This window comes from Tiliqua scincoides, chromosome 5, assembly GCF_035046505.1.
Source record: "Tiliqua scincoides isolate rTilSci1 chromosome 5, rTilSci1.hap2, whole genome shotgun sequence".
Taxonomy (NCBI): Eukaryota; Metazoa; Chordata; class Lepidosauria; order Squamata; family Scincidae; genus Tiliqua; species Tiliqua scincoides.
The window spans coordinates 96,958,487-96,972,979 of NC_089825.1; the positions used below are offsets into that span (position 1 = coordinate 96,958,487).

General features: G+C 42.8%; 1 protein-coding gene across 1 annotated transcript; it reads left to right on the plus strand.

Moving 5' to 3' along the window:
- The first annotated feature begins 4,018 nt into the window (after positions 1-4,018).
- LOC136652462 (vomeronasal type-2 receptor 26-like) lies at positions 4,019-6,625 on the plus strand. Its single transcript, XM_066629404.1, has 2 exons — positions 4,019-4,145; positions 5,715-6,625. The coding sequence occupies exons 1-2, from the start codon at positions 4,019-4,021 to the stop codon at positions 6,623-6,625; spliced, it is 1,038 nt and encodes a 345-aa protein (XP_066485501.1).
- Positions 6,626-14,493: the final 7,868 nt, after the last annotated feature.

Below are 14,493 nucleotides of genomic sequence, written 5' to 3' on the forward strand. Positions count from 1 at the left end.
CTGGGTATTTTAAATCACATGTTCAGTTCAATGCTGTACAACCTTTGTACAGCGTACATGGTGTGGTCATTTGAAATAATGAGCCCAAGTTCTGTGATTCACATGGAAATATGTACATTCTGTTCCTGAGCTCAGTATAGCATCTGAAGAGGCTGAGTGTATGGCTTTGGTTTAGCTAATTTTCCTTATCCAGTCACACTACAGGGATAATAAGGTTAATTGCATCATTGCCCCAGAAAAACTAAGATGATATACACAGGGCGCAATCCTAACCTCTTATGTCAGTGCTTTCCAGCACTGACATAGCCATGTCAATGGGACATGTGCTGATTCCGGGAGTTGGGTGTCACTCACGGAGGCCTCCTCAAAGTTCGTTCCCTTACCACAGAGCTGCATTGCCCTTTGCTGGAAAGCACTGACATAAGGGGTTAGGATTGCGCCCACAGTCTTTTAAGCATTTATGAATCCTGTATTAGTCTGATACCCAGGAGTTTGGTTCAATATCCTCCTCTCTCTTTCCATGGGTCTAGATACCAAAATACTTGTCATATTTATATACAGTGAACCACTGGTTCCCCCCCCCCCAGGTTAACAAATACATTTTAGAGTCAACGTGGAGGTGTGAGTACTGTAACTTTTTTGTAATTTTCTGTCAGTCAAGCTAGATCATTTTTATATTCTGTTTATATATTTTATATTATTTTCCTGACTCCAGTGTTTGTGCTGCAGTAAAATTAACATCAGAAACACAGAGGTAATACAAGATAATGGTAAAAGCGCTGTAGGTTTAACAGTCAAATTCAGCCAAACTGTTCACCCAAAGTTTTGCTCAAAGTAAAGTTTATAGCTCAGAAAAGAAGTAACTGTTGTTACCTTGCTAGAGCCGCGATTTTCAACCACTGTGCCATGGCGTGCCGCGGATGGTCTGCAGGTGTACCATAGGAGTTTGTGGAGGGTCATCTATTTGTAGGGCAATTGGGGGATTTAAGCCCCCTACCAGTAGCATAGTGTGCCTTGTCAGTGATAAAAAAAACTGATGGTGTGCACTGACAATTTTAGCACCTTGTCAGTGTGCCGTAAGATGAAAACAGCTGAAAATAACTGCTGTAGAGCAGGGGTCTCCAAACCCCGATCCGGGGACCAGATGCGGCCCTCAGTAAGCCTCTATCTGGCATGCTGCCAGCCTCTTGTCCCCTGAAAGCCTCTGGCCCACTCAACTGAACACGACCAGAGCTGTGCTCTGGTTGTGTCTAGAGGGTGTTCTGAGGGCCAGAGAGGTTGAATGAATGAGCCCATTCATTCATTTATTCACTCATCTAAGTTCCATCTCTAATTTATTTATTTAAATTTTATATTTAAATTTTTTTCTGGCCCTCCACACCACGCCAGATATTTGATGCAGTCCTCTGGCCAAAAAGTTTGGAGACCACTGCTCTAGAGGGACATTTTCATAGTACTGAATCCACAACAGAGAAGCCTTTATCAAAGTTAGCCTTTATCAAAGTTCTCACCAACCATAACTGTGGAATAGATCACAAAAGTTCTACCACTTTCTTTTTTTTTAACTCTTCAGCTCAGTTATGGTTCACTTGACCAAAGACTGAGGGACACAACTCAGTTCCCTTTCTTGTACCAGATGGCTTCCAATGAAGCTTCTCAGAGTGAAGGGTTAATGAGGATCCTAAGGTATTTCCAATGGACATGGATTGGACTCATAGTTTCAGATGACGACAGTGGAGTGGAGTTTGAACAAAATATGAAATCAGTGCTCAGTTGGAATGGCATCTGTGTTGACTTCACAAGAAAGGCCCCATTATTTTCTCTCTCATCCTTCAGCACCAAACCCACCATAGGTTTTAAAAGTGACATTTGGAAAGTTCTTAGTAAGACAAAAGCCAATGTAATTGTTGTGTATGGGAATGCACAGTCCTTGATTGGTTTGCAACCAATTATGTACCTATATAAGACATCACCCTTGAAGAAGATTTGGATCACAACAGCCAGTTGGGACTTCATTTCAACAGTGAAGAATGGTGACACAGACCTCAAATTCTTCCATGGTTTCTTGTCCATGGCAATCCACAAAAATAAGGTGCCAGGATTTCGGAAATTCCTCCAGACTTTTGACCCTTCCCAGCATGGAAACAGTCAGTTCCTGAAACAGTTCTGGTTTGTTGCATTTGGCTGTTTGAATGAAACATCTGACTTGACCATTAAACACTACCTGCCCTGTACAGGGGAGGAAAAGTTAGAGTCTCTTCCTAGGTCTGCATTTGAAATGAGCATGTCTGACCAGAGCTACAGTATATATAATGGAGTCTATGCCTTGGCACATGCATTACATGCTGTTCATTCATTCAGACAAAGAAGATTGATGGAAATTCCCAGAATGAAACGTCAGACCATGCAGTCTTGGGAGGTAATGTTAGAGTAACACTCATTTTGTCATTGGGTTTTGTGGAAAGTGTGAGGATATATTCAATGTAAGTAGTTGCTGGGCAAGGCGCTGATGAACATGAGAACCATAGTGAGGGGTTTAAATCTTTAATTTCACTGTAGTCCCAACATGGGTTGACCCTCACTTGGCTAGTATTCTCAGTGGGAGTGGCAGAGGTATTCCCACTGCCTCTTAGCCATGGGCTAGTAGGGGTCAGATCTGCTGAATTTTTGTTGAATTCTACCTCTCCGTGAGTGAGAGTTAAACCCATGCTGAAGTCTGGAGTCTTTGTTGGGGGGTGCAAGGGTAAATATAATGCCAAATGCAGGGGAGTGTCAGTGAGATGCAAGTATCTTGTAGTCTTGGGTGCCCCTTGAGGCATCTGGAAGCCAAACTGAGATACAGAAAACTGAACTAGATGGGCCCTGGGCCTGATCCAGCAGGGCTCTTCTTATGCTCTTATGACACCTGATTTTCTCATCCAGCTTCATCCATTTTTGAGAGCAATCCATTTTAACAACAGTGCTGGGAAGAAGGTGTTTTTCAGTGAAGGCATGGAATTCTCCACTGGATATGACATTCTGAACTTTGTCACTTTCCCAAATAAATCCTTCATCCAAATGAGAGTTGGAACCATGGATTCCCAGGCTTCCTCCAACCAAGGGTTCACCATTAAGAAAGAGACCATTATTTGGCCTAGCAGCTTCAACCAGGTGAACATTTCAAATTCCGATTTCCCACAGAAGCTGTTTTATTTCTTCTACCCCTCTGGCTCTGGTAACTATTTTTCCAGTATTAGAACCACAGAATGGATTCTGGCACATATTATTTGGACATCTTGCTCCTGTTACTGGTTGGGCATTTCAAAACACCTGTAACTTGCACATTTGGGGGAAATTTCTCTCTTGTGCTAGGTGCAGTGCCCCGTGTCACAAATTCATGGTTTGGGAGTGAGGAGTGAAAGTGCAACACAGATAAATGTTTTGCAGAGATAATAATAGAGTTGCAGTGAGCGATTTTTTTTGGGTTGGGGGAGCAATGCAGTATTTGTATAGCCATTCATATGCCTGACCCTAAACAAAAGTGGTTGTTATGTAAAAGAAGAAGAAGAGAGAGAGAGAGAGAGAGAGAGAGAGAGAGAGAGAGAGAGAGAGAGAGAGAGAGAGAGAGAGAGAGAATGTTACAAGGAAAACAGATCATGTGATGTACAAGCATAGAGGAAGAAAGAAGGGTGAGAGGGGCCAAGAGAAATCAGGAATTTTACCGAGTGGACCTGGTGCTAGAAAACTGTACTTGTGAATGGGTTCTGTACTCAGAGGGTTTCTTCTGAATATTGCATGTATATCCCATCCCCTGTTTTTCATCATGGAACTCAGTGTAGCCTGCATTTGGTTCTTGAGAATCATCCATATGGGAATTGACTGTATTTAGATATCTTCAGCCCAAGAATAGGACCTAGGAATATTTTAATTTACATCCGTAGTTTGATTTATGATAATGAAAATGTCATACTTCAGGGTAAGGTGTATGCATGGATAGATTCCATACAGTTAAACTGCATGACCTTCATATTATGGTCAGATGATTCCACATTCCACATGCTCTGAGAGATGCCAACCTGGATACCACAGGAAAGCTCGTGAGGGAGAATTGACTTGCTGCTATGACTGTGTGCAATGTCCTGGAGGGACCATTTCAAATCAGACAGGTATGATGCTCGGGAGCCTCAAGAAATATATAGGGACACTTGACAGCAACTGAGCTTTTATCCTTCTCTTTGGCATTCCTTCTTCCATTAGATGTTTTATTTTGCATTGGGGGTATATTTCAGTATCACCATCCCTGGCACAGAAATAGAAATCTCAAGGAGTTTTTCTCACTGCTTCAGTTCTTCCCTAGATGTGATTTTAATCCAAACCATAGAATGTGATAATTTAATGCCTCCTATTTTTTGCACCAGCAAATCTCTCCTCCTCCTATCTACCGAAATACCCTACTTCTTGGCATTCCAGAGACAGCATTGGGAGGAGGGAAAGGGTAAGGTCCTGTGGCCTTGACAAAATGCATGGGAACAAAGTAGGGAGGCTCTCCATACAGCCACTAAAAGAAGAGTGAGGAACCGTAAGCTGCACGGGTGTCAGAATACAAATAGGGAACAGAGCAAACTGAAGCTGCCATGAAGATGTTTAGAAACCAAAGTCCAAGTTCCAGTTTGGGGAATAGGCCCAAGTTTGATCAGGTTCTTTTTGATGACCCCTCCCTGTTAGAGGTAACAGAATGTTAACAGAACTGTGGAGTGACTCCACAGTTGCTGGCATCTAGCTATTGATTACAACTGATAGGAATGTTGAACAGTTCACATTGACCAAGCCCTGATCTCCTAAACATTTCAGGCTTCTGATGCCAACAAGTCTTCTTCTGCTTCTCCCCAGCCCATTACAAACACTCCTGGGTTTCCTAATGCCTATAGTTTCAAACAGTAGCAGTATTTTAAGGGATAAGAGGGTGGAGAGTGGGACAGGACTGGCAGCCCCATTTTGAGCTTCCCAGCTCTGCTGGAGAGGTGGCACCAAAGCTGTATCCAGCAGGTACTGGGAAAGAGCCAGAGGTCTCCTAGGGAAAGCCCAAAGCCTGCAATGGAGTTTCTCATAGCTGGGGCAGACTTGAGAGACTCCATGTCGGGCCTTCTGGCCCAACAAGGAGTTCAGGATCTGGAGGAGCAGCACTCTGCTGGTAGTACCCCCTTCCACCCTGGTTCCTTCCCTGACCCGTCCCTGTTCTGCCCTCCCCTCCCCCAGCGTCCAGAGGCCACACTGCTGGCAGTTGCACTTACTCCCGGCAGTGGTGCACCCTCTTCTTGCTGGCACTGGGCCTGGTGTCTGTGCCATGTTCCTTATGACACTTTTACAGTACTCAGTGCTGGCTAGGGCTCAGTGCCAGCACCGGGTGAGATTAGGATTGGGCCCTAAGAAAGATGCCCTAGTAAGTGTTTAATTTCCATATCTCAATAGGATTGGAATAGATGGTATTTTTGCATGATGGATAATAACATATATGTAAAAAAATATGATTCAAATATGTCCAAAGCACTTATAATCGAAGACAGTGTCATGTCTGCACTTACCTGCTGTTTAAAAACTTCACACTTTGTCAATCCTGAGCAGGCAGCAAAATACGATGTTGACATGATCACTGGTTGACATGATTCTTGCTTAGTGAAGTGTATTATGAGGGTTCCAAATTTCAGGGAGGATCCATGACTCTCTCCTCCTTTCAGATGCATCTCACTGTGACAAATGCCCAGAAGATGAGCATCCCAGCAAGGATCACAGCCACTGTATCCCCAAAGTCATCACTTATCTAGCATACGATGAACCTTTAGGCACTGTTCTGGCTTCCACTGCATTGGTTTTCACTCTGCTCACAGTTGTGGTGCTCGGAACTTTCATCAAACATCAGGACACTCCCATTGTCAGAGCCAACAATCGGGATTTTACTTACCTTCTGCTCATCTCCCTCTTGCTCTGCTTCCTCTGCTCCTTCCTATTCATTGGACGACCTGGCAGGATGACCTGCCTTCTTCGGCAAGCTGCTTTTGGAAATGTCTTTTCTCTTGCTCTTTCTTGTGTGTTGGGTAAAAGTGTTACTGTGATTCTTGCGTTCAGAGCCACAAACCCTGGAAACAAGATGAGGAAATGGGTGGGAAACAAATTTTCCAGTTCCCTTATCTTTATTTGTTCTATTGTTCAGGTTGGCCTCTGTGTCATCTGGCTATGCACCTCTCCCCCATTCCCAGACTTTGACATGTTCTCTCATTCTGGGCAAATCATAGTAATATGTAATGAGAACTCAGGCACCATGTTCTATCTTGTTCTGGGCTACATGGGCTTTCAGGCCATCATCAGCTTCACTGTGGCCTTCTTGGCCAGGAAGCTGCCTGACATTTTCAATGAGGCCAAGTTTATCACCTTTAGCATGTTGGTCTTTTGCAGTGTGTGGGTGTCCTTTTTTCCAAGCTACCTGAGCATGAAAGGCAAATATGTGGTGGTTGTGGAGATCTTCTCCATTTTGGCCTCCAGTGCAGCTTTACTTCTTTTTATTTTTGTCCCTAAAGTGCACATAATTTTGTTAAGACCACAAATGAACACCAGAGACCAGTTTTTTAAGAAAAAGAATTCCATCAAGTAAATTAGTGGCATATTTCACAATGTCAGCAATGCTTTCTTGAAAACTAACTGCATAAAAGCCAACAAAGTAGATACTTGGAGATCACCTCTGCATTTTGTGCACATTATAAAGCAGGGGTGCCCAAACCCCAGTCCTGGGGCCACATGCGGCCCTCGAGGCCCCTCAATCCAGCCCTCAGGGAGCCCCCAGTCTCCAATGAGCCTCTGGCCCTCTGGAGATTTGTTGGAACACGCACTGGCCCAGTGCAACTACTCTCAGTGTGAGGGCAACTGTTTGACCTCTTGCGTGAGCTGTGGGATGAAGGCTTCCCCCACTGCTCTCTGTTTCACATCTGTGATGCAGTAACTGCAGCAAAGGAAAGGCCAGCCTTGCTTTGTGCAAGGCCTTTTATAGGTTTTATAGGTTATGAGCTATTGCAAGACCTTCATTCATTCATATAAGTTCATCTTTAATATATTCATTTATGTAAACTTATGTAAATTTATTCAAATTTTAATTATATAAACTCATGTAAATTTATTCAAATTTTAAATGCAAATTAATTCTTTTTTTCCCCCGGCCCCCCCGTCTCTCTCTCTCAATTGGAATCATGTAATAGCACTAAGAAATATGAATTCCATAGCTGTCTTACACCAAGTCTACCCATTGGTCAATCAATGGGTAACAATGGGCTCAATCCTGACCCTGTATGTCAGTGCTTTCCAGCAGTGACATAAGGGCAATGCAGCTCTGAGGTAAGGGAACAAACATTCCCTAACTTTGAGGAGGACTCCATGAGTGACACTCAACTGCAGGATGCAGCACACAGTCCATTTGGTACCGCAATGCTAGTGCTAGAAAGCACTGACATAAAAGGTTAGGCTTGCGCCCAATATCTACTAACTGACAGCCCAATTCTATGCATGTGTACTCAGAAGTAAGTCCCATTAGTGTCAATGGGGCTTACTCCCAGGAAAGTGTGGATAGGATTGGGCTGTGAAATACAAAAGGAAAATACGTGGTGGCTGTGGAGATCTTCTCCATTTTGGCCTCCAGTGCAGGACTATTTTGTATTTTTGCCCCTAAAATGTACATTATTTTGCTGAAACCAGAAGTGAATACCAGGGACCAGTTCCTTAAGAAGAAAAATTATATCAAGTAAGTTGGAGGAGTATTTGCAATGTTACCATGGCTGGCTTCCTTCCTTCCTTCCTTCCTTCCTTCCTTCCTTCCTTCCTTCCGATAGTTAGTTAGTTAGTTAGTTAGTTAGTTAGTTAGTTAGTTAGTTAGTTAGTTAGTTAGTTAGTTAGTTAGTATTGCTGTGTGTGTATAGATAGATAGATAGATAAATAGATAGATAGACAGACACACAGACACACCCACATACCACCTGGGACCACCTATATCAGAAGATAAGAAGAGCTCTGCTGGATCAGGCCAGATTAACATAGTAGCAAAATAGCAAATGCTATGGGCCTGCATTTTGGGGGACTGCATTTTGGGGGCCCCCACACCCAGTGGCATCACTAGCTAGGGGCACCTAGCCCACCAGGTATCAGGAACCCAGGGCAAATGAGAGGGAGTGTCACAAGAAGCAGAGACTAAAGGCCCAATCCTATCCAATTTTCCTGTGCTGGTGTAATAGTGCCAGTGGGGTGTGCACTGCATCCTATGGTGGAGGGGCAGTCTCTGGGGCCTTCTCAGGGTATGAGAATATGTATGTCCTTACCACGTAGCTGCATTGTGGTTACACAGGAGCTGGAAAGTTGGATAGGATTGGGCCCTAATTGATGTAGTTTTACTATGCAAGAAAATAATTCATGTTTTAACATTTGTGGTTTTTTAAAGGCCCCTTTATAACATATGCTGTGTCGTGGCATATGAATGGGGGGCTGGGGCACCTTGGGGCCCAGGTGCCCAGCTGCAGGGGGGTAACAGAGAATGCCTCTCAATTTTTAAAATCTTGATATTTTCGAATAATGCCATCATGTTATATTTCAATCAATGTGTACTTTCATGCAAAATGCAATGAAACAAACCGCGTTGAAATTATTCTATCAAACGTTATAGCCCAAAACCTAGACAAGGAAAACACAACTAACTTATGTAACAAAAAGTGTATTACACTGGGTTTACCACTGGGAATAAACAGCTTGTTGAAAGCATTCCAGAAAACCAAACGTATTCTTCATAAATGTATGTATGTTTTTTTTTCCTTTCTTCTATATTAAAAAAAAACCAAAATTGCTTTTCTATGTATGATAGAACACAAGCCCATTGCATATTATCTTGATGGGGATTCCTTGTTTTGGATTATGATCTCTAATGTTCACTCTCTATGTGAACCCTATTATATATAAATTCAATACAAGAAAATGTTCACTTGTGTGCACTTCTTCTCTGGCCGTTATTATATTCATTTCATATCATGACTATTACTGAAAATAATTTTGTCATGGGGAGAATGCCAGAAATTTATGGGCCCTGGGTGTCAACTGACCTTCATACGCCACTAATGCTATGGGCCCTGCACTAGCTTAATCCAACCCTGGAATTATCCATACATGGATTCTGGGTGTGATTGTCTTATGCTTCAATCTCCTCCAATACATAGTCTTGGGGGGGACATAGAGGATCCAGTGGGGAGGGAAGGAGTTAGAAAGAGGATACACTGGGAATGTGGAAGGGCAGTGATATATGAGGGGCTGGAGAAATCGCTGCCCATCCTGCTATAGCGCACTTACAGCCTGCTTTGCACAGAGCACAGTGTGCACAGGTCCTTTATGGGCAATACTTTGTTCCTTGGCAAATTCCAGTGGAACCTGTGAACAGGGCTGGCGTTAAGGCAGTTTGACCAATTTGGCTGAACTGGGCCCTGCAGCTGGAGAAGCCCTGCCCTGGGACTGCAAGCAGAGTGCTTACAGCCATAGCTAGCACCTCACACTGTAGCTGAACCTCTGGCATGGTATCTTCCATGCTGAAGTGTCACAAGGACAGCATAACAAGTAGAGCACTGTTGATGGAGAGCCCTCCCTCCTGTCCACCCCGGGTCTGATTGGCTTGAAATCCCCCCCCCCAAGTAGTTGGTGGTAATGCTGCAGGGTGCCTCATCAATGTTGAGTCTCATCACAGACTCATCCTGGTCTGTAGGGAGGCCAGCAGGAATGGGAGGCCCACAAAAATATCTGGAGATATTTTTCCCTCTACTCTCAAGGGCTTCCTTGGGCCTCCTCATGCCTTATAAAGTATTAAAAGGTCATGTCCAGTTTCTCTGTGAACCTGAAGTCACTTGTTTTGAGCTCTAAAGCACAGTATGAGCCGGGGATGTACATCCTCAGCCTCTGCTGAGCTCAGAAGCCCCTGAGCTCCACGCAGAGCTCCACTTGGACTGTGGGGATGGGCATTCGCTCTTATCCACGGTTTCAGTTATCCACGAGGCATTTACCCCCACAGGTAAAGGGGCATGCCTGCATATGCATTTAATAATGCTAGTCAATGGGGCTTATGCCCAGGTAACTATGGATAGGACTGCAGCCTTTGGGCTGTCTGGGGAATTTTAAACAGATCAGCAACTGTTCTGCTGATCAGAACAGTTCAGCAGAACCTACCTAACAGTTCAGCAGAACCTACCTAACACAGGTAGATTAGGAGAGTTATTATATATAAATTTTTAAACTTATTGCAAACTTTTAATTTTCTGAATTCATTAGATTTCAACACATGTGGGTGTTAAATTTCCTGCTTGATGACGTCACTTCCTGCCATGACATCACTTCCGGGTTAATGACATCACATCCAGTGAGTCCCGACAGATTATCATTCTAAAAAGTGGGTCCCAGTGCTAAAGAGTTTAGTTTATTGCACTAAGGGATAGAAAGTGCTCTAAAAACATTGCTACACAAAACTTTTCTGCAGGTGTTGTACAAAACAGAGAATCTCAGAAAGACAGAGTGTTAACAGATAATTTACAGTGAGATAATTATCTGTTCTGTAATTAATAATTATGTGCTTGAATTTTCTCCATGTATCCTCCCACCTCCAAGAATTTTCAAAGGTGACTGGCACAATAAAAAAAAATCCATCAATTGTGGGACTCGATGAGATTTCATAAGCCATGACATCACTTATATATGTATACATTGCAGGGTTTTCATATACCTAGCCTAGAATCACCAAGTGTATCTACACTGTTATGTCTGACATATATTTTATGCCTTATCAACTATTGCAGTGGCTGGTTATAAACGTAAATGTAAATGTAAACCTTTTAGATTACAGTGACCAAAATTTGCATTTAATTGTAGTGACTTAAAATGCTCTGCCTCCTCTTTTTTCTATTCCTGCCTCAATTTATCCGTGCATCCTCAAAGGGTCTCTGCACAGCGACAACTCATAGATTTGCATATAATTATTTGAAGCCAGGGAACTACGTAATTGGTGCTGTTTCATCTGTTCGTATGATTGCATATGCTGAAGAGTCCTTCAAGACCCAACCCAGTAATGCGATTAAACATACATACTCGTAAGTTTTTATGTTATTTGAATGAAATGCAGCTATTCAGGTTCTGAGAAGGGTAGTGACAGCACAAGTGGCAAAATTTCAGGGTCTAGGACAGTGTCTTAAGTTTACCCCACACCATTCCCAAAACATGCACTTGCAGTTTTTACAGCAGAGGATTGGAAACACTTAAATAAAATGCACAGTCATGGATAGCTTTTAGAGCTGACTGCACACACAAGGTTGCAGATCTCTACATAGAAAAAATTTTGTGAATAGGATCATTTTTTTCCCCTGCAGTGCTATTGGGAAATGTGTAGAATGGAACATGGTGTACCTGAGGAAGAGAGTGTGATATAACTCCTTTCTCTTCCGGATGGTGACACTTCAGCTTGATTGATGTTTATCATGTTTCATCAAGTTTTAAACCGGCTACTCCAGTGGTTCCCAAACTTTTTAGCATCAAGATGCACTTTTTAAAATTACACCCTATTGGTGCCCACCTAGGTTTACCAGCCTTTTTAGAAAAGGAGATCTGGAAAGAAATAATATTTATTTATTTATAATAACCAGAAAAAACCCTCATCATTCATCTCCCTATATTTGCACTTGTTTGCAGGAGCTGAGCTCTTTGCAGGTTAATCAGTAGCTACAGTATCTGATTTTTGAAAAGCCTCAGGGCTTGAGGCAATTACTTATATGATCTTTCCATCACCCTTTGGGCACCCACCAAAAATCAGGCAGCGATCCATCAGTTGGTCCCGATTCACACTTTGGGAACAACTGGGCTACTCTACTAGAACTGGGCATTTTGCGTTGCCAAGCAGCAGAGAGTAAGAACATACTCAGGTAAGCAACACCTGAAAAAAGATGCAGCCAAACTGGTGCGGGTGCAGTAGAGAGTGATGAGGATGATCAGAGGGCTGGAAAACAAGCCCTATGAGTAGAGGCGCTTGTTTCCAGTGAGTATGATAGGATTATAGCCTATGGGCCCAATCCTATCCAACTTTCCAGTGCTGATGCAGCCAAAGCAAGTGGAGCATGCACTGCATCCTGTGGTTGGGAGACAGTCATGGAGGTCTTCTCAAGGTGAGGGAATATTTATCTCTTTGGGGTTGCATCAGTGCTGGAAAGTTGGATAGGACTGGGCCCTAATTCTTACTGAACCCAATGGGCTTACTTCTGAGTAAAATACTCAACACCTTTTTCAAAGATCTCTACCTATGAGGAAAGGTTGAGAACTTAGTATGTTTGGCCTGGAGAAGAGAAGCCTGAGGGGGGATGTGATAGTGCTCTTCAAATACCTGAAGAGCTGTCATGTGGAAGAAGGAACAAATTTGTTCTCGGCTGCCTCTGATAGTCGGAAAAAATCCAGTGGGTACAAACTGCAAGAGGGGAGAATCAGGCTGGATGTCAGGGAAAAAATTATTGATGGTCAGAGCAGTTCAGCAGGGGAAGAGATTGCCGAGGGAGGTGGTGGGTGCTCCCTCACTGAAGATCTCCAAGCAAATGCTCGGCAGGTACCTGCTGGGCATACTCTAGGAGGATCTCCTGCTACAGGCAGAGGTTGGACTAGAAGACCTTGTGGATCCCTTCCAACCATATGATTCTGTGATAAACAAGCCATTTAAAATATTTCACTTCCACATAGGATAGCGACAAGAAATTACCAGCATACCTTGGCATTGTTATTTGCTGTTGAGGAAATCAACCGAGATCCCAATCTCCTACCTAATGTCACCCTGGGCTTCCACATGTATCGCAATGCCTTTCAAGCAAGATTACGCTATGATAACCTTCTGTCCCTTTTGTCTGGAAAAGAAGACAGCTTCCCCAATTTCAAATGTGGTAAACAACCCAAGATTTCAGCAGTCATTGGAGGACTCAGTTCTGAAACGGCTATCCAACAATCCACCATGCTCAATCTCTACAAGCTTGCACAGGTAGGAATGAGAGGGACGCAGCACCAATTTATCAGGCAACATGCATGTTCTATTTGATGCATCACTCTTGAACACACACAAAAAATCACACACAAAAGGGTGTCAGGAATGCAACACTCTTTTGGCAGATCTTCCACGTTCTCAGTGGCATCACTAGAATTTACGTTACCTGATGTGGGAGGCCAGCAAGTCACCCCCATGATGGACTTTTTTTCCATGCAGTGGGCAAGGTGGGGCACATGGTGATGTACTATTGCCACACCCCAACTGGTTTTTTAGCTATACCTTTTGAAAGAACAGAGATATTTCAACGTGTTTTTTTCTTTCTTTTTCATTGCATTCTGCTGTAAATCACACATTGAATGGTATCTAACATGTTGGTATTATTCCTACAAATAGCGATTTTAGCTATTTTGGTCACTACTGTTGTCATCCCCCTGAGGGTGTCACATTACTTATTGGTTCCATTCTGTGTATTGGTCCCATATTAAATGCTGGCACTCCAGTGCAGTTGCATGGTCAGGCAAATCTAGACCAGTGGTTCCCAAACTGATTTTTGGTGGGTTGCAAAGAGCCTCCAATAGAAATAAAAATATATGATACAGATATAGAAATACAAATGCAGGCATGATCAGATAACTATTGCCTCAAGCTCTGAGACTATTCAAAATTCCGATAGCTGCTAATTGTCCTGCAAACAGCTCAGCTCCTGCAGTTTGCAAGGAGCTGAGGTTCGGCAGTTTGCAAGCTTGTGTAACTATAGGGAGTCAAATGTCTTAGTTGATGCCCCCTAATAAAGAATTCCAAAAAAACTCAGAAGATTTATATATATATATATATATATATATATATATATATATATATATATAGATAGATAGATAGATAGATAGATAGATAGATAGATAGATAGATAGATAGATAGATAGATAGATAGATAGATGTGTGATACTTCTACAATTTCTTATCTTTCTGTCAATCAATTTGGACTCTATATTTTATATTCATTCCTGACTGAAATGGTTTACCGCGGTAAAATTAATACCAGAAACACACACAGAAAATGTAAGTGAGAACCGTTAAACCATCAACAGTTAGACACTTACGCCAAATACAGGTTGGGTCTCATTATTCACGAGGGTTCCGTTCCAAGAACTCACATGGATGGCAAAAAACGCACTATAGCCAATCAATTTAAAATAAGTTTCTTTGCTCTGGTGATTTAAAAACAGACTTGATGATCTTTGTAATGCACACAGAGGCCATCAGTCTCTCTCCAGGCTTCACTAGGAGCCCCAGCAAGAGGGAAAGAAAGAATGGAGGTGATAAAGTTGCCATTGAGCCTTCTTTCAAGTGCTCAGGGGGAAGGGAGGAGTGAAGCCTGCAGAGAATGATTGATGGATTGTCAGCCTCCTGCCCTCTCTGGCATTATTAAATGACTGTTGTACTTT

Coding starts and splice junctions, on each gene's coding strand:
- LOC136652462 (XM_066629404.1), top strand. CDS start 4,019: ATGATTCCACATTCCACATGCTCTGAGAGATGCCAACCTGGATACCAC. Junction 4,146..5,714: donor GACCATTTCAAATCAGACAG/GTATGATGCTCG, acceptor TCCTCCTTTCAG/ATGCATCTCACTGTGACAAA.